Source organism: Cavia porcellus, unplaced genomic scaffold (genome assembly GCF_034190915.1).
Source record: "Cavia porcellus strain 051 isolate PalLab524CR breed Dunkin Hartley unplaced genomic scaffold, mCavPor4.1 scaffold_23, whole genome shotgun sequence".
Classification (NCBI taxonomy): domain Eukaryota; kingdom Metazoa; phylum Chordata; class Mammalia; order Rodentia; family Caviidae; genus Cavia; species Cavia porcellus.
The window spans coordinates 21,889,861-21,910,855 of record NW_026947506.1 but is presented as its reverse complement, the minus strand read 5'-3'; the positions used below and the strand labels follow the sequence as shown (position 1 = coordinate 21,910,855).

The following is a 20,995-nucleotide window of genomic DNA, read 5'->3' as shown; positions in this document are numbered from 1 at the left end:
CGTGTCGGCAGAACCAGTCACCTTGGCCTTAGATTCATGGGTGTTGGTAGCTCGTCTTTGAATATGGGAGTTACATTTGAACAGAGCCTGATCTACCTGGGGTTCACATGACGTCAAGGACATTGGCATCAAGGTAGGGGCCCGGTGAGGAGAGGCTGATATAAGGAATAAACAGGTGGGTAAGGGAAGAAAAGAGAGATTAAGAGGAAGTTCTTTTGGAGACAAGAAAAAACCCAGGCGTTACCACTGTCTTCCAGAGCACATTTTAATAAGCTTATTTCAGGGCTCCATTAGGATCGTATAGGTGGCAATAGTCTCATTTAAATAACAAAAATTAAGCTTTTCATTATGAAAATACTAAGTGTTACAGAAAGTATTGAAATACAGAAAAATGAAATGCAGGAACACAGACCCTTGTTTGGTAAAAGAACTGCTATTAAAATGTGTTATAATTTTTCCAGCCTTTTTTCTGCTCGTACAGTTCAGATTACTGTGTTTGAGAATTGTATGTAAACTTTGTCCTGTTTTTGTCACTTAATGTAAAACAAGCAGCTTTTATCTGATTAACATTTAAAGTATAATAGTTATATTGTAACTGTATTTGTATACAAATTATTATATTAATTTTTACAGTTCAGGAAATTATAAACTATTCTACCATATACCTATACTAAGATGTACCCAATCTTTTCTTGGCCATTTAGTTTAAAAGTATACACTTCAGAATAGAATAACAAAACTATGAAATAGATGTTTTAAGGGCCTGAGCCAGTTAGGCTGACCTGATTCTCATTTCAGCAGACATGATTAAAGAAGTACCTATTTCTGAGTATGAGGCTGAGATTTGGTGTGCCCATGACTCAGTTTTTTCAGTACAAGGAGGAATCAGTTCTTAAAGATTGCATATGAGTTATCAAAAACTAATTTAGAATAGAAACTAGAAGTACAATAAGCCAGACACAGGACAAATACTTCATGGTCTCACTCATATGCTGAATCTAAAGATGTTGATCTGGTACAAAATGAGATAAGGTTACCAGAAGTTGAGAGTAGGGAAAGGTTGATTAATTGAACTAGAGTTAGTGAAAGAAATAATTTCTCATGTTCTGTTGCACACTTAGATGATTATAGATATTGGCAATATACTGTATATCATAAAGAAGCTAAAAGAAAGTGTATTGAATACTTTCACAACAAATGGTAAATACTTATCTAAATATCTGTCTAAAGAGATAGATTTTTTTAATATTATGCAATGTATGCCCATACTAAAATAGCACATGATATTCCAAAATATGCACATTTTTATGTGCCAATTAAATTTTTTTATTTTTTTATTAGTTCATTTTAGATATTCATGACATTCACCATAGGGAATTTGTACCTGAAAACGAATTATCTTGCTTCTTTTTTTTCCCCATTTCCTACCCTTCAACTCCTTTTCCCCTCCTTATTTACAAACACTTTGTTTCCCTTTTTTCTTCTATTCTCCTTTTCTCTTGCCCTCTCATCCTCATATTCCTTTCTAATTTAAACATTTTCTTCCAATTTCCCAAAATCTATTTTTCATTTTGGTCCTCATTTACACTTTTGGTTTCTCCCACCAGAGGAAAAAATGCGATATTTAAATATGTTTGTTGTCTAATTTATTTCTCTTAAGAGTGTGGTCTCAAGATGCACCCATCTACCTCAAAACGTGTCAAGTTTATTATTCTTTATACCAGAAAAGTACTCCACGATATTAAGAAATACATATCTTCATTATTCATTGGTTCATGGGCATTTGGGCTGTCTCCAAGATTTAGCTCTTAAAAATAGTGCCACTGAAAAATGGGTGTGCATATATTGCTGTGCTATGATGCTTTTAATTCTTTCAGGGAGACACCAACAGAGGAATAGGTGGATCAAATGAAACTAGTTTTGGTTCTTTGAGGAATCTGCACAACAATTTCCCCAATGTTTACACAATGTCTACACTCCCACCAAGAGTGGAGAAGAGTACTTTTTCTAGCACAGAACCTGCTAGCTTTTATTATTAATTAACTTCTTGATAATAGCCATTTTTCTGAGATGGAGTTTCAGTGTTGTTTCAATTTGCATCTCTTCAATGACCAGTGATGTTGAATGCTTTTTCATATATTTATTTGCCATTTCTACTTCTTCTTCTGAGAAGTTTCTATTCGTTTCAGATGCCCATTTTTGGATTGGGTGTTTACATTGTAAGGGATCTGATGTTTCTGAGTTACTTATATATTCTAGAAATTAGTCTTTGGCCTGACAAACACCTGAAAAATAGTTTTTTACATTGGGTTGTCTCTTTACTCTGTTGGTGAATTCTTTTGTTGCACAAAAATTTTAATAAGATGAGATCCCAGTTGTTGATTATTTGTAATATTTCCTGTATAATCAAGGTTTTGTTCATAAAGTCCTTGGGTGAACCTATGTCTTCAGGACTTCTACCTATTCTATCTTCCAGAAGATTTAAAACAGCAATTTCTATTTTAATATTTAGATCTTTGATCCATTTCAATTTTGGTTAAGTGCATGGTAAAAGATACAGGTCTAGCCTCAATCTTTGGCATGTGGAAAGCCAAATTTTTCCATCACCATTCATTAAAAAGGCTTTCTTCCAGTAAATGTGTTTGATTCCTTTGTCAAGTTAAGATGGTTCATTTTGTTTGGAATTCCGTTGATCCTTGGGTCTGGTGTTTTTGGTTTTGTTTGTCTTTTCTTTCTTTCTTTCTTTCTTTGTTTTGTTGGGGGAATGCCCAGTACCATGCTGTTTTTAATCACAGTAGCTTTGTAATATAATTTCAGGTCAGGAATTGTGATGCCCATTGCCTTGTATTTGTTGCCCAGAATTGCTTTTGCTATTGTAGGTCTCTTCGGGTTCCAAACAAATTTTAGGATTGTTTTCTCTAATTCTGTGAAGTATGCTTTTGATATTTTGATTGGGATCGGATTAAACCAGTATAACAATTTTGGAAGTATGGACATTTTCACTGTATTAGTTCTTACTATCCAAAAACAAGAGATATCTTTTTCATTATCTGATATCCTATTTGATCCCCTTTTTCAGAGTACTATAGTTTTCAATATAAAGATCTTTTACTTCCTTCATTAGATTGATTCCTAAGTATTTCATTCTTTTGGCTGCTATTATAAAAGGAGTAGTGTCCCTTATTTCTCTCTGTGAGTGTGTTGTGTACAAGACTGCTATTGATTTTTGAGTGTTGACTTTGTATCAAGGTATGCTCTAGAATTTGGTTATTAAATCTAGAAGTATTTTGATGGAATTTTTGGGATCTTCTATATAGAGTATCATGCCATCTGCAAATAATGATAATTAACTTCTTTTTACCCCTATCATTATTCTTTTTTTTCATTCTATTAAATAATTGCTCTGGGTAATGTTTCCAGAACTGTAGTAAATGAGAGTGATAATAGTGGACATCCTTGTCTTGTTACTGCTTTTAGACTGAAAGCTTACAGTTTTGGAAATTTTCATTTCATTCATTTAACATGATGTTCATTGTTGTTTTGTCAAACATGGCATTTTTTCAGATTGAAGTAAAGACCATCTATTCCAATTTTCTGCAGGGCTTTTATCATAAAAGGGTATTGGACTTGGTCAAAAGACTTTTCTACATCTATTGAGATGATTATACGGTTTTTGTCCTTGACTGTTAATAAGGTTTATTATATCTATTAATTTACATATGTTGAACCATCCCTGCATCACTAGGATGACTCTTACCTAGACATGGTGTATAATATCTTCTTGATGATTTGCCACATTTCATTTGCTAGTATTTTATCAAGAATTTTTTCATCTATGATAACTAGGGCAATTGACCTGTAGTTCTCTCTGTCTGTCTGTCTGTCTGTCTGTCTCTCTCTCTCTCTCTCTCTCTCTCTCTCTGTCTGTCTGTCTCTCTCTCTCAGTTGGATTCTTCTCTGGTTTTGATACCAGGCTAATACTTGCTTCCAGGGATAAATTCAGGATTATTGCTTTCTTTCACTTTCATTAAAGAGTTTCAGATTAGCGGCATTGTGTCTTCTTTAAATTTCTTGTACAGTTTAGCTGTGAACCTGTTGGGGCCTGGGTTTTTCTTTGTTGGTAGATTTTTTAATTACATCTCCAATTTCATTGACTGATATTGGATATTTAGAATTTTTATATCTTCTTGATGCAGCTTTGGTAATTCATATGTATCTAGGAATCTGTCCATTTCTTCCATGTTTTCCACCTTATCAGAGTACATATTCTTGAAGTAGACATTAATGATCTTTTGGATTTCTTCAGGATCTGTTGTAAATTTACCCCTTTCATTTTTAATTGCATGGATCTGAGACTTTTTGCTCCTTTTTTTGATAGGGTTGGCCATGATTTATCAATTTTACTTAATCATTCAAAGAACCACTCTTTGATTCATTGATTCTTCATATCATTTTCTTGATTCTTCGTATCATTTTCTTAGTCTCTGTTGCATTAATCTCTGCTCTAATTTGTATAATTTCCTCCCTTGTATGAGCTTCAAGCTTGACTTGCTCTTCTAGAAGTCTGAGTTTCAACATTAGGTTATATATTTGAGCTCTCTCTTTTTCTGATAGGAGAATTCACCACTATGAATTTCCCTCATAGGACTGCTTTCACTGCATCCCATATGTTCTGGTATGTTGTATTTTCCTTGTCATTTAATTGTATAAAGCATCTAATTTCTTTTTTAATCTCATCTGTGATTCATTGGTTGTTCAGGTGGGTGTTATTTAATTTCCATGTTTATGGGGTTTTGTGGTTTCTTTTGCCATTGGTTTGCAATTCCATTTTGCACTATATTCTTATAACATGAATGGGATAATTTAAATTCCTTTGCATTTACTGAAGCATATTCTATGAGCTAGTATGTGGTCTATTTTGGAGAACATTCTGTGCACAGCTGAAAAGAATGTGTATTCTGGTATTATAGGGTGGCTCCCTGGAAGGCATCAGCAAAGTCCATTTGTTTGAAAGTTTATTTTGGTTCTGATATTTCTTTGTTGATATTTTTGTCTAGCTGATCTATCTATTACTAACAGTGGGGTGTTGAGATCTCCCATTATAATTGTGTTAGTGTTTATTTGGCTTTTTATGTTTGTTTAACATCTGTTTTTATATAATTAGGTGTGCTGGAATTTGGTGCATATATATTTATGATTATTATCTCTTATTCTTGGGTTGTTCCATGTACAAGGATATAATGACTTTCTTCATCTCTCTTAAACAGTTTTGGTTAAAATCCTCTGCCTCTGCAAGTAGAATAGTTACTCCTACTTTTTTTCTGGGTTCCTTCACATGGAATATTGTCAACTCATCTTTTGACTTTTAGTCTATGAATTTCTTTTTGAACTGAATGTGTTTATTTTACACAGCATATTGTTGGATCTTGCTTCTTAATCTGTTCTGCCAGTCTGTTTCTTTTGATTGGTGCACTGAGACCACATACACTGATGGTTGTAGCTGACATGTATTGACTTATACTTGTCATGTTATTTTCCTGCTTTGGTTTCCTGTGCTTTGCCTCTGTTTAACTGCTGGGCTTACTTGGTAGCTTCTTTCTTTTGATGTTCTTTGAATGGTAGTCTTCATTATCTCTTTATAAAATATCCTTCAGAACATCTTGTAGAGCTAGTTTGAATTTCTTCAGTTATTCTTTTTCATGGAAGTATCTTATTTCTTCACAGATTTTGAAAATTAGTTTTGCAGGGTGCATCAATCTGAGTTGGATGAAATTTTTTTTCAGGACTTGAAATACTTCACACTCTTCCTGACCTGAGGGTCAGGTCACTCTTCCTGACCTGAGGGTTTGTGTTGAGAAGTTGGTAGTGATTTTGATGAATTTTCCTATATAAGCGATTTGTTTCTTTTTTCTAGCAGTGTTTAGTATTGTTTATTTTTGTTAAATTTCTGGAATCTTAATATATTTTTTGAATCAGCTAATTGAAGTTCTCCATACTTCACTTATCTGATGTCAAATTCTTTTTCTCTGCTTGAGAAGTTTTCTGACATTAATTCTGTGAACAGGTTTTTTATGTTGTTTAAGCTATGCCCTGCTTTTTCACTGATTCCAATCAATTGTGTGTCATTCTTCTTTGTGTCATCTAGCAGATACTAGCTGAATTGTCATGGTCCTTGCTATTTTTGAGAAATGTTTCTTTTCATGATCACTAACCACAGTTCTGCCTTGCATATCTGATAGTCTGTCTTCACATTGGCTTGTTCTGCTGCATCCACTTTCAGTGGAATTTTTAATCCTTTGGGTATCTGAATCTGTTGCATGAATTCCATTTCCTTCCTATGTTGGGCATTTATGGTTTATATCATTTTCCTAAACTCCTATGTTTTTTATCTGTATCTACTCTAGAATCACTAGTAATATCTTTCATTACAATCCCCATCTCAGTAGTTATCTGAGAAATTACTTCTAATTTTATTTTTTTATAGAGCCTTATTCAACTGCTTTGTTACTTGCACTGTTACCACTTCTGAAATCCAGGTGGGTGGCTTTCAAACTGTTCCACCTCATTGCCCATGGGGTTTGCCTTTGGTGAGAATGAAAGTCTGGGATGCATCTTGCTTTTTTGTGTTCTCACTTTCTATTTCTTTTAGCTTAAATCTGGGTTGATGCTTGTAAGTTATTTCTGGCAGGTAACTTTGATGCTAGTGGTAAGAATTCTTAGGCAATCACTGCTTCTCAGTTGTGTCTTCAAGGTGTAGCTGGCTTTTAGGTTTTAAATTTGTTGCAAAAGAGAAGTTGCTGCCTATTTAGGCCTATCCTCTGGTTCTTTGGTACTGGCCTATAACATTGTTTATGGCCTTCAGGCTACGTCAGTCTTGGCATAGTAGGAAGGACAACTGTCTAGACCAACTGTGTCACTTTGGCTAAATTAGTACAATCAGTAATAACAATAATATCAAATGAAGCCTTGAAAATTACAAACTATAGTGGCTATTAATTTTGCGACCTTCAACCATATGAACTAGATTTACGGTTGTATAACAAAATCTAAAAGAAATCAGAAAATTGTATGTAGTAAATATGCCCTCAATATGACAATTTTACCCTCAGTGGAGAAAATTTTTACAAGATTAGGGAGAAAAATAGAGAAATAGAAGAGGAAGAAATTACAAAGGAAGATGATGGGAACTTTGGGAACCTGGGAAGAAGAAAGGAGGGAAAAGAGAAGGAAAAAAAAAAAGAACAGACAACAAAAAACTAAAAATGATGTTTACACTTATATAAAAACAATCAATAAAAAAGACAAAAACTGAAAAGAAGAGAAGATCTCCACTTTAAGGCATGTCTCTGCTGTTCCCGATAGAGAGAGTTGGGTACCAGATCCCAGATCCATGTTGATTAGCCCCTATGCAACATAGTGGATAATCCTAGCAAGCCTACATCTTTAGTTCCACTAAAGATCAGGCTGGCTTATGGCTCTGAAGCTTGAACTGAATTTTTTCAGCCTGCAACACTCTATATTCTGCCTGTTGGCTTGAACTCAACTCCTTGACCTTCTGCCCATTGAACTCAGTTCCACCTTATCCTGACACTGGGGACCACTAGATGGAGCCAGCCTCAGGTTGCTTTGAGTTCCCAGCTCAGTTGGTCCCTCTCCAAGCTAATTGGCCATTGGGCATTAGCCATTGGCCATTGACCATTGGCCATTTGCCCTCTCCTGGGGAACCTCTGAACCCAGATAACTTACCAGCTACCACAGCCAAATGGGTCCACTGCTTTGTTCTCCTGGTACATTTTTCTGTGGAGATCTCTGGGTTACCAGTAGTCACTGTGCCTCGGCAGGCTCAAGCCAGTCATCCCATGAGGTGAGTCAGGGCTCGGAGAGAAAGCACCGCTTATGGCCTCCTTCTGCATTGAGGCTTTCTCTTCATTCTCCCCTTTGGCTTCGGTGCTCACTTTAGATCCTTACTGGCTCCCAGGGACCCACTTGCCTTTTTATTTTCTTCCTTGTGTTGATATATTCCAGCATCTGGATACCAAATCCCAGAAAGGCTGTTTTTCTCTGCTGTTCATCACTCCGTCATCTTCCCAGAAGTCTCAATTAAAAACATTTTAAAAAAATAAATCAGAATTGCTACCTTTAGCGTGTAAAACTCATAAGTACTATTTGCCAAATATCTCTGCTCTGTATATCTTCGGTACACTGTAGGATCATACTCCCTGCTTCTTAGAATTGGTTGGTATGTGTCTAGGTCTGATGAGGAGTTGCATTTGGAAATAAACATTTATTTACCAAAAAAAGAGCTTTTTGAGCTCTCTTCAGTCTCTGTTATGTTGCCTGGCAATGTCTGAGATAATGGCAGCTTGAACGGCCCACAATAAGCTTAAGAATAAGAAATCTGATGTGACCACCTTAAGTCACTGTGCCTTGGAAATTGATTGTTACTACCATGTACCTTAGCTCACCCTGACTGCACCAGAGAAGATATTCACATTGGGGATGCCAGTATAGTATATCTCTGTAAAAAGAAAGTAACTAAAGTTAAAAGATTACTATTAGGAATTAGTCAGAATGAAAGAAAATAGCTGTATTTTCCAATTGTTTTCTAGCCCTTGATTAAGGGCACTTTAAGGGTCAATGTTAAGACTTCCTCCTCCCAGATAGTCTGAGTTGAGTCTCTTTTCTACCTTTTGTTGGTGACCAGACCAACTCCAGATGACCACAGTCTCTTTTTTTTAATTGTTGTTCATTTAAAAAGTTCATTTAAAAAGTCACACCATGTGTTATTTAAAAAATGAACAGTTTAGAATCAAATGCAAGAAAATGTAACAGGCTTTCTTCCTCTCCTCGGCTCCCAGCCCACTTCCTACAGTTCACATTTTGAGTAAACTCCTCCAGGCATTTTCTGCAGTTCCAAGCACACACAGAATACTATTCTTCATAGTCTTCTGTGCTTTGCTTTTTCATTTACTTTGCCAGATGTCTTTTCATGGCAGTGCATATTGAATTTACCTCTTTTTTGTCAGTTTCCTAATGATGAACAGTTTGAGATTTTTTTCCCCAGTCTTTTCCTATTGTTAGTAATGCTCCAATGAACATCCTTATAAAATGTACTTTTAGCACACTTCCATGAAAGTCTAGAAGAAAAATCCCTACAATTTGAATTCTGGGTTGACAGAAAATTATAGTTTAATGCCAATAGATACTGTCCCAGTGGTGGCAACTTATGACACTCACGCTGCACTGAGCTGTTTATCAATTGAAAACTAAAAGATTCACCATCGCTGGCCTATTCTCTTGCCAAAGGTGAGTTTAATTTACATTCCATCCAACAGAGAGTGAAGATCTTATATTTTCCACTCTCAAAAATGCAACATATTGTATTATAAAACTTTTGAAAACCTCTTCATCATTATAATCATGATAATCATATAATCTAATATGACGTGGTTGATTTATGGAACATTTCCTTAATTGTAAGTGGATTTGTGCTTTTTTTCAAGGCTGATACACCTTTAGTCAAATCAAGTATGGTAGGCTTGGGTGATATTCTTTCTCCTTCATTCGTGCTGATTTTATTGTTTGTATTTCAGAGAATAACTGTTTTTGAGCACCTGGAAGCACCTCACTGCCCACCTTCATGTACTGAATACACAGGGCTCACTGCATTTCTAGACCTAGACATGGCAGCTGGGCTTTTCTTACAATGACGTCCTCCAAGCAGATGGACTGGGAATTGGACAGCCCTTGAAGCGCTAAGTTAATTGATGTGACCTATTCTTCCATTGCAGCAATTCAGCTTTGTGTCCTTGCCCACTGACGTGCTGGAAATTGAGGTAAAGGACAAGTTTGCCAAGAGTCGCCCTATCATCAAGCGCTTCTTGGGAAAGCTGTCGATGCCTGTCCAGAGACTCCTGGAGAGACATGCCATAGGGTAAGCCTGTGACCGCAACCTCAGCATCACTGAACTTTGCCCAGCAGGCCAAGCCACAGGGTTACCAGGGAGCTGGAATAATATAGTCTCACAGAGAATAAAACTAAAATATTGCCTTTCCTTGGCTCCTCCCATTAGTTATATTGCCTGACCTACAACATTCAATTAAATAAATCTTTGCCTTTTCCTTGTGTAGCCCAGGTTATATATGCAAGAGATCAGAAAGTTCTAAGATGGTATTAAGACAAGTCATCAGTGGAACATTTTTCTATATAAATAGTAAAGTTTGTTTTATTATAAAGAATATCATTTTATTCATATGCCTATCTTGTATCTAAGATTTAGTTATAAGCAACATTTCTGTAACAAGATCAAAAACTGGTTTCTTGAGGAGAGTATCTCAGAAGATGCTAGTATTTGCAAAAAATACTAGATAAAATGAATGATTTGGAAAGCATAAATTCTTATGAATAGACATTAATTATGTCACTTGCAGAATTCAATTATTTATGAAAATACATTTCTGCGTTTGGGATCGTTTACATTCATGTTCTCCCATAGTTCTCATTAATATGAACTATGACCCAAAAAACTCCTTGAGTGTAATATTTGCTCTTTAGGCAACAGCAATTATAGGTTCTTTAGGCAACAGCAATTATATTTGCAAATATTAGACATAGTTCTTTGACTATAAATATATGCTTCAACATGATATAACTCTTAGAATGAAAGGAATGCAAAAAATCATGCAGAATTTCCAGAATGTCTTAAAGCTCTCTGCAATGACTTGGGCATGACGAACGATTATTATAAAGGTATATATTTGGAGCCTCATAGCATGTGCACAACTGTGTACACACATACCCGTCATTAACTCTCAAACTAATGAGAGTTGACATACATTGAGATAAGTGTCAAACACAATGTTTATACTTCTCTATCATGGTGATAGGACACAAGCAAACAAAAAGAATTGTTCAAGAACCTAGCAGAGTCTTATACTCATTAGGAAATCAAAAAAGGAGTGTGGTGGTGCATACCTATAATCCCAGCACTCGGGCAGCTGAGGCAGGAGGATTGCTGTGAGGTCAAGGCCAGCCTGGGCTGAATAAGTGAGTTCAAGGCCAGTTACATGATGAGATACTGTCTCAAAGAAAACAATGATGCACCTGGTGATCCTTCTTATCCCTATAGTCCTCATAATACTTGTGTGACTTAGACATTATTGCTGTTCTTCCAAATACAGAAAAGGAGCTTAGAAGGATAATTCCCAAAGAAGGAGTAATTCTCTAAGCCAAAGCATGTGAGGGCCAGAAATGCAGGTGAGACTAATGCACACCTACCTCTCTCCAAGAGCAGGAACTCTAAGAGACTTTTTGCAGAGTTCCTAGAACTGGTTGTATACCAGGTGTGATGAAAACATATGGGGAATATACACATTTTCTAAAATTTATTATGGCAGAAGACACACCACCACTAATTTCCCTCAAAATCTTCCCTCTTGCTTCAAACACATGGATCCCATTGTCCTTGCTGCTTTCTGAAGCAGTTCTGAAATCCTCTTTCGTGTCTTTATGAAGTATGATCAAAAATGCAGGGAATGTGACTGTCCAGTGCCATTCAATAGAAACCCAGGCTCATAGAAACATTATGCCGTGTTCACTGGATCTGGAATAGTGCAATTCCTGGTCTTCCCCAAGGTCAAAATGTCCATGAAAGGTGAATATTTTGAATCAGTTCAGGCCATGACCGTGTAGCTAAAGATACTCACAAAAGAGGACTTCCAGGATGCCTTGGAAAGTGGCCATGGGTAAGTATGTGTGACTAGGGGGATATTTTGATGGAAAGTAATGGCAATGTGTGCTTTACTGTAATAAATGTTACAAAAATGTGTAAAGATTAGGTGTACTTTTCAGTCACACCTTGTAGTTTTATCATTGGCCTCGTTTCCTGTTTCTTCTTTATCCTACTATCTACTTTTACACTGATAAAACTCTACCAGGAGGGGCAGGATACAGGGTGAAAGAAAGAGGCTCTGTGGAATTTAAAAAATAAATAAATAAGTAAATATATATATACACACATATATATACTGAGAATATACATACATACACACACACACACACTGAGAATTGAATCGGGATCTTCAAACTGAGCTACATCTCCAGCACTATTTTCTAATTTTTATTTATTTTTAATTTTGAGATAGGCTCTTGCTAAATCACTAAGTTGTCCAGGTTGGGCTCAGATTCAAGATTCTCCTGCCTCAGCCTCCCAGAATTCTGGGATTACAGACATGTCCAACCGTGCCCAGCTGTGTCAGAGTCTTCACGCCCCAGCACTGAGCATATCCTGGATGTTCAGTTAGTACCTGTTGAGCTGCTCTGTGGTGCACACTGTAGCCATAGAGAGAAACCATCTCTGTTCCTCCACGCTGAGTATTTTCAAAACCCCAAGCTGCTGGCTCATTTCCTGTAGTCATGATCCTGCCCTCCCAGACTAACTTTTGGAAGACTTTTCCCTCAAATGATGAAAGCAGTCAACTGAGGTTTAGAAAACAAGAAAGTTCTTTAACCTGCGCAAAGTTAGCTCCATATCTCTAGTGTTCTTGCCAACTAAGAGAAAAGAAAAACCAAGACAAGGCTAAATGAGCTTCAGCCCTGTCTAAGGGGAAATAGCAACAAGCAAGGAGGTGCCCTCCTCCCGCCTCCTGTGACCAGAGGACGCACAGCCCCTACAGCCGGGAAAAGGGACTCCTCAAGGCCCAGAGCTTCCTACAGCCCCTGCAGCCACTTCTGGGACACCCCCATCCTGGAGCTGTCCAGTGTAGGTAGGAGCAGGACAGGAGGGTGATGGCTTAGAAATAACAGTCACTAGGCCTCGGCCATGGCAGATCCCCAGAACACTTCTAGAACGGAAGTAAAACCCCCTTCCACCACATTCCCTCTGTCCTCACAAATGTCCCTGAACCCATAGATTTCTCCCTGCCTTACACACACACACACACACACACACACACACACACACAGTTTCCAGCCCTCCCTTCATCCCTTCACCTGCAATGTGCTATCCTTCAGCTGGCTCTTAACTTCAGCCACCTCTTCTTCACACTGGAAGAGAACCATTACTTAGTGGTCCTACCTTACAACCACTTTGGGTGATGGAATTTATTTAACAACACACTATACACTTAGCATCCACTGCAGTAATTTTTCTGGAAATTTGTGGGTCGAGTTGAGGAAAGGAAGTCTTAGAAGGCAAATGCAAAGCATAATATATGTATAGTGGTACTTCAGTTCACCAATAATTTGATTCACAAATAGAAACATTTGGGAAAAAATTTGTCTTTGCTTGTGAATCTTGCGTCAGGTGACAAACACGACCACAGTCATGTTTCCTGCACAAACATGAATGTGGCCATCTTTTCAGTATTGTAGAACAAATTAAGCTGGTCAACCAACATGCCACTGTATTTCTGTGTATTTCATCAAACCAGTGAATTTAGCCCACAGGCCTTTCCCTGCTCCATCCTGCAGCAGGTGGATCTCCACAGCAGCCTCAAGGTCTCCATCACACTTTACTGGCACCTCCTCTTACACATAAGTCACATGCATACCCTGAAACATGCATGTTCTGGCACTGTCCTTAGTTAAAGGGAAGTTTGAGAAATAGTGGTCTGTACCGGAAGAGCAAGCAAAAGATACTGACTTGCCTTTGTTTCTTCTTCTTTTTATTCTCTGGAACACAAGTTGACAGACTTTGTTTTGTAAAAGGCCAGGAAGTAAGCATCTGAGGCCTCGAAGGCCATATGGTCTCTGTTCAAACTGCTGAACTCCCCTACTACAGCATGAAAGTAGTCACAGACAAAGAAGCAAATCAGCATGAACTTATCCCAATAAAACTGCAATTTATGGACACTCAAATTTGAATTTCATGCACTTTTCATGTCTCATAGGTATTATTTCTCTGTAGATTGTGTTTTTATTTCCAATCATTTAAACATGTTAGAAACTCCAGCTATCCAAAAACAAGTGGTAGCCCGAATCAGAGGCTGTAGTTTGCTGAGTCTTGGAGTATTCATTAAGAATTTCCTTGCAGGGATCACATCTGTGTTTCCATTTTTACCTTAGGATCCTCTTCTATGTACCAGGCCAGATCAAGGCCTCCTGTCACCAAAGCTTCTCGGGGCTTGCCTGTCTCAGCAGCTAGTATAGACAGCACACTGTATGGGCTATAGGAGAGGAAACATTGACCAGGTCTGTAATGGTGCTTATTTCCTTCTAGGGATAGGGTGGTCAGCTACACACTTGGCCGAAGGCTTCCAACAGATCATGTGAGTGGACAGCTGCAATTCCGATTTGAGATCACTTCCTCCATCCACCCAGGTATTTTCAGCATGAACCTCATATCTTGTCCTAGGCTACTGTCTTAGCTAGTGTGTTCCTTTCTCTAAAACACAATAACCACAGTTTATGCCAGACATATCTTAGGTTTGGTGCTTCTCTAGCTTCGTTTGAGACCTAGAAGCCACTGGAATATTCTGGAAGCCAGGCTGCTGTTCTGTTGATTGACAGGCTCTTCTTCACCTTGGTGACCCAAAGGTAGAAGGTTACTCAATGGCATGGGGTTGACAATGTGGCCAACATAGACACAGAGCCATGTTCTATTTAGCATTTATTGTCAACACCCACATAGCAGATGCTCAATAGATATTTAATCATTGCACGTAAGTGAGTGAATGAGAAACTTTTGTTTTAGCATGTAACTGGAGGTAGAGTGGCCAGCAGCTTTAAAATGTCATATTGTTAAAGAACTATGACTATCCAATGAATTCCTATAATATCAGGAGAAAATTGAAAAATGTAAATTAGAAAATTTCAGAATCATCCCCATGTTTGGCTTTTCATGCCAAAACATTTTTATAAATAAGAATATTTTCCACTTTTGTTCTCCTCCTATAGTCCCCAGAGTATATGGAGATCGTGCTGAGACTTGCTAGGTTCTCTCAGGCCACATTTATGAGTTGCTGTAAAGATTTTAAGAAGTGAGTGAATAGTTTATTATGACAAACTCGTTAAACTCCAGCTGTACCCTTACACACCTCAGATTGTGGCCACTTTGACTGCTTTATCCTGAGAAAAATCTGCCTTTTGCTACCTTTTGAGAATAAAACTGACTCTTTGTTGGAGTGGCCCTAAGTGAATTGCACAGTGCCCTTGAAATGGAGACATTCACGCCAGGTAGAGAATCCTGCAGTGGAGCAGTGGGGGATGGGAGAGTTAACAGTACCTGCAGCTCTATGAATGGCTGGTTTGTGTGGAGACTTTGTTTACTCTAATATTGCAATAAGCTCATGCTGACTGTGATTGCTCCTTTCTGTCATCCAGCCCTTTATCCTCTCTAGTTGCCTAAAAACAAGGCTTATCCATTCAGGTACCCTTTCGGATCCATCCATAGGATACATTCTGAACCAGTTACAATTAACTTTGCCAGGGATCCTAAGGGACCAAAAACCACCCTGTCCCTGGAGGCCTCCCATGTAGCAATTACTGTCCAGCATCTTCTATTTGGGACTTTTTTTGTTTAAACTGGAAATCATGATCTTGCACTTGCCAGGCAAGTACTATTTGGGGCTTTTAACCAAAACAAAAACAAAAACAAAAACCTTTCAAAAATATACCGTCTGATGGCCAGGGATTTAGCTCAGTGGTGTAAGTGCCTGCCAGGCAAGCACAAGGTTGTGAGTTTGATCCCCAAGACCAAAAAAGAAAAAAACAACAATATACCCACTTAGTGTAAATTGTCATTGACATAACAAGAACTCACTCTCACAAAATTTTTCTCCAGGGCTCTGGTCAGTGAGAAACCTTCCTCAACCCCTATATCCAATACCCTACTGTAGAAACCCCTTAGAGGCAACTTCCATTGCTACAGAGTAGACCAGCACTCCCATTCTCTTTTCAGGAAGGAATGACACAGTTTTCTTTTCGCCAGCAGATGATGAAGAGATTTCACTAAGCACTGAGCCTGAGTCTGCAGAAACTCAGGGCAGCCTCATGAACAGCCTGGTGGGAAGCAGCCATGGGGAGCCTGCAGAAGATGCTCTCAATCCCAGCGAGAGGATGAAGACACAGCCCCTGAGCGAGGCCAGCGCCATGGATGGTGCAGGAAGCCAGGTCTTGGAGCCTGCAGGGATAATGGAGGATGGGTCCTGCACTATGGAAACAGACAACCACGGCAAGGCTTTTGAGGAACCCGAGGGGCCTGGGGAGCCACAAGACACCCAGCCAGCCCTGAGTGCGGAAGAACTGGCCGAGGGGCTCGGCCTGGATGAGGAAGCACCACCATCGCTGCTGCTGGAGGTCGGTGATGCTCCCGCGGAGTCTAGACAGGAGGAAGCGGCGCCCGGGAGTAGGGCAGGAGGGGAAGAGGAAGCAATGGTGGCGGAAAAGCAAGAGCAGGCGATGGAGGAGGTGGAGGTGGAAGAGGGCGAGCCTTCCAACCCAGAGCAGGACCAGCACGCGCTGCAGCTGCGGGCCTCGGCCAAGAGGAGGAGCCGCCCGTGCTCGCTGCCGGTGTCCGAGCTGGAGACGGTGATCGCGGCGGCCTGCGCGGACCCCGAGACGCCGCGCACGCACTACATCCGCATCCACGCGCTGCTGCACAGCCTGCCTTGCGCACGCGAGGAGGGCGGCGCGGAGGAGGAGCTCACGCTGCGCGACGCCTCGGACAAGGACGCGCTCAGCGAGGCCGACACGCTGGCCGCCGAGCCCTTGGCGCTGGATGAGGACGCCGCTGAGCCCCAGGGTGGCCCTCCAGGCGCGGCGATCCCCGGTCACCCCGGTGGTCACCTCCCTGGCCCCGAGGGCGACGCGCACCCTAGCACGGGCAGCGAGAGCGACTCCAGTCCGCGGCCGGGTGGTGAGCACAGCTGCGAGGGCTGCGACGCGTCGTGCTGCAGCCCCTCGTGCCACAGCTCCTCGTGCTACAGCGCGTCGTGCTACAGCTCCTCCTGCTACAGCGCCTCCTGCCACAGCCCCTCCTGCTACAACGGCGGCAGCCGCTTCACCAGCCACACGCGCTTCTCCTCGGTGGACAGCGCCAAGGTCTCGGAGAGCACCGTCTTCTCCTCTCAGGACGACGACGACGAGGAGAACAGCGCCTTCGAGTCGGTGCCAGACTCTGTGCAGAGCCCCGAGCTGGACCCCGAGGCCACCAGTGGCGCGGGGCTGTGGCAGGACGAGCTGGCCGGGCCCGGAGGGACGGTGGCGAGAACTGCAGAAGGTCTGGAGTCCCCCATGGCAGGTCCGAGCCATCGGAGAGAAGGTTAGACCTCAAACCTGGTCAGAGTGAGAGTAGGACCACCCGGGGCTCGCAGGTCTCCACGGCGGGTTTCAAAACAAGACAGGAGGGACCGGTTCCCCAGGGGGTTCCAGCCGCAACGTGTGCCTGTGTTGTGCCCAATGTGTGCATGTGTCCAGGTGTATATGAGAGTAGGTGACTGTGGATCGCTGGCACCCCACCGTGTCTCGGGCACACGCCACGAAGTACAACTGGTTGGATGTGAGTGTGCACTTGAGTGTATGTTTTTCTGCTTTAACCAGAACTGGAGGGTGTAAGTTACCTTTCCAGAATGACGGCAACCCAAGTGCCAACACTAGTACCCAAGGGTATCCTTGAGAAATAATCACTCCAGCTTTGACCTTAGCTGGATAATGGGTAAAATATTTGCTGGCTTCCCAAAACACGTTGAGGTTAAGCAGTAAATGTTAATGTTTGTTGAAGAACGTGGATTTTATCTTTGTTTTAGAATTTAGTCCATGTATATGGATGGAAAAACGCCTACCCGTGTTTGTCATTACAGTATTTCTGTCTGCTCGGTTCTTGTTATAATTGTTGGTTTTGTTTTGTTGGTGTTGTCCTTGTTGACTTTTGTGGTGGATGAAAGGAAAGAATAACATGAATGTGTAAATCAGAGTGTATCATGCATGTATAAATCAGCGTGTTTCTAATACGATTTGAAAGCCACCTTTAATGTAGCTAAAATGTATTGTGTGTTTTAACCAAAAATATTCCTTTTTACACCCATGGAATCATATACTAAATTAACCTGCTTTTCTTTAACCAGATTTGGGAACCATCTTCCAATCAAGTGACAGTAGCATAGGGGAAATGCACAAATTGCACAATAATATAACTCGATTGTTTTTGAAGGGCAATATATGAATGCTATGTTGCTTGTTGACTGTTTAAAGTTGCCTGCACACAAAAGATGGTGGAATGCTCTCTAGATTGTAAGCTCATCAAGGGCCAGAACTGCATCTTCTTTTTATTTCAACATTCAGTACCTAAACAAACAGCCAGTGCCTACAAAGTTTTTGGAACAGGAACGAAAGGTGTGATTGCCAATTTGTCCACCGTAGAAACTGGTAGGGGGGTCACAAAGATTCAAGGTGCCAGTGCCCACATACAGGTGAACCGGCAGCAGTTTAGAGACTATTTTAGAGCCTTGTCAGCTTGTTATAAGTACAAACCAACAACCATACAAAGCAGTATTCTTTATCTACTGTTTTGCTTGTTTACTCTGTATGAAAACATTTTTTTAAAACTCCATATAAACTAATATTTTAAGCCAAGGATGATGGTGCACTCCTGTAATCTAAGCACTTGGGAGACAGAGGCAGGATTGCAAATTTGAGTGTCACCTGGGTAACTTAACCAGATTCTGTCTCAGAGATAACAAATAAATAAATACATGCTGTAGCTCAGTGCAGTGGCCCTTGGTTCAGTCCCCAGCACTAAAAGAAAGAAAATGGAATCGTTTTTTAAAACCTTGCACAGGTAGATGAAAGGTTATGAGCTGAAGCCCTAGATGCTGCTCAGTTTATATCTAGTCCCACTATGTCCTCAGCAAGTGACTACTCTGGGACCTCATTTTGCTCCCCTCTCTAGTAGAAGTGACTGGAGAATGTACCCCAAGAGGTATAGGAAGCGCTAAATGAGATGTTACCAAATGCGCTCCTTTAACAAAGTAAGCCACAGAGCTGGCAGCATCCAAAACCATCCTTCAGTTTTATATTTCCTGCACGATGTTATTTAAGGGAAATTTTCATATCTTTAGGTACAGATTACTGCTTCAGATAATATTCAGTGCAGCCTGTGTTTCCCTACAATTCTTTTGTATTATTTGTAAACAAAAGAGAATTGAAAAGGACCCCTCTGATGTCTAGCTGAGAAACAGGTTTCCTTCCAGGATGCTCCACCAGGCCAGAACTCTTGCTTCGCATTGGAGGCCAGGGTAACCGTGGGGAGCTGGCTCATGGTACAGGACATAGCCGCTTGCTTCTGCACTGCGCTCCATCCATCCAATCAGCTGACTTGTCAGTCACGTCATTGCGTCTGCTTGGGGTTCCCAAGCAGGTGGGCCAGCTCCATTAACCCCAGGCAAGCAGCGAGATTGTATTTCCACTAGCTTGGAGGAGTAATTAACCTGTTTGGTTGAATTTCATTACAATGAGATGTTTGCTATTTTTTTTAAGAAACTAAATTAAAAATGCAGCAGCTGATGACATAACAACTGTACCACTGTTTTTTCTTTAATTTCTGACACTGAGCACGTAGAAAAACAAGCAAGAATGCCCTTAAACACAGAAGCTATGTTTGAAACAGCCGTTCACACTGAGCTGTGAATGGCAGAAGAGTCACCTTCTTTGGTTTCCATTAGCATCTGCAAGGAACAGAGGATTTGTTTAATATTAAACAATTTGCTGTGTCATGATTTTCACACTTTGGAGGGTCTTTTGTTCCTAAACACAACTGTATTTGTGTTTGCCAGTTACCTCTACGAATTAAACTACTACACTAAACTCTTTTAACTTCCTTCCTCGTTTATTTTTATTTTTGATTGGGTCAGGAAAACTAGAGTGGACATTCTGGGAAATGACTAGCATCTTAAGACCTCACAAAGATCACAACCATCATCTGTCCCAGTTTCTCTCTCTTCTGACACAATGGGTAGTGGAATACTTGTTATTTGTGTCGGCTTTGGAAGGTAGAGGAAAGAAAGGGACATTTTTTATCCACTGGCCACTGGGGTGCAAGGCAGGAGGAAACCAGACTTGAGTTGGGTGGAGGTTGTCTTGAGTCCTGGGCCCTTCTAGCTGTCCAAGATTAAGAGCAATCGCCTAGTTCTGTAGGCCATCATGAAACAGAAACACCGTTCTTGTTAAGTCCCTTACAAGTCTGAACTGACAACAGCATAAGCTATGTCTGTAATAACCTAGGATATGCATTCTGTGGATATAATGTTGATTGCTAGAATTTCTCCATGTCTCTCCTCCTTCCTTCTATCCTGCTTCTGTGTTTCAAGTTTTCCTATTTTAGTCTTCCTGCTTTCTATATGCTTCCTCTGTCTCTTGTCCTGCCTCTTTCCAGAGCACCATGACTTATCTGGTTCCTTCTCCAAATAGTCTGAATAGTCATGAGCTCCCAAAACACCTTAGGTTCCCTGCCATAGCATCCCTATAAGAGGAATTTGCTTTTGTGGGTCACAAGCTCTTTGAACCAGCTAGAAAAGGCAACCTCTGAAAGTTTCATTCCCCGCTGCCAAAATCTGCAAGATGGCCTCTAACCTAGTCCTATGATGAGTTATAGCTTTGCCCAAGCTCACCAAGCTTTTATGGACCCTTACAAATGCTGCACGTCCCACCAACAAGCCTGTTTGCTTTTCTGGGCTGAAATCAGGCTCTGGTTTTTGTCTCTTGTATTTCTTTCTGATGACACCTTCCCATCAAGAAAATTCAGGTGGTCACAGATCATATTCTAATCCTATGAATTTGTGTGGTGGACATCATTACTCATAAAGTGTTTGGATTTTTCCTTCTCCTTCCTCTTCCTCTTCTTTTTCCTCTTCTTTTTCTTCCTCTTCTTCTTCCTCTTCTTCTTTTTCTTCTTTTTTGTAATTCCTCGCCATGAATGACTGTGAATGTATCAAACCATCACAAAAAATAGATTGCCAAACTAAATGTGTTGTTCCTGTAGTCGTTTGTTTTACAGTCATGC

The 20,995-nt window shown here is 40.3% G+C and overlaps 1 protein-coding gene across 7 annotated transcripts in view; it reads left to right on the top strand.

The window, feature by feature from the left end:
* Hecw1 (HECT, C2 and WW domain containing E3 ubiquitin protein ligase 1) overlaps window positions 1-20,995 on the top strand; it is a 388,661-nt gene that overhangs the window by 268,360 nt on the left and 99,306 nt on the right. For 5 of the 7 annotated variants that reach the window (XM_063233918.1, XM_063233919.1, XM_063233921.1 and 2 more), the window contains 3 exons: window positions 9,792-9,934; window positions 14,219-14,319; window positions 15,929-17,260. In XM_063233918.1, the coding sequence (XP_063089988.1) occupies window positions 9,792-9,934; window positions 14,219-14,319; window positions 15,929-17,260 (1,576 nt within the window). The remainder of the gene's footprint in view (window positions 1-9,791; window positions 9,935-14,218; window positions 14,320-15,928; window positions 17,261-20,995) is intronic. The other 2 variants (XM_063233922.1, XM_063233917.1) reach the window with 1 other exon arrangement.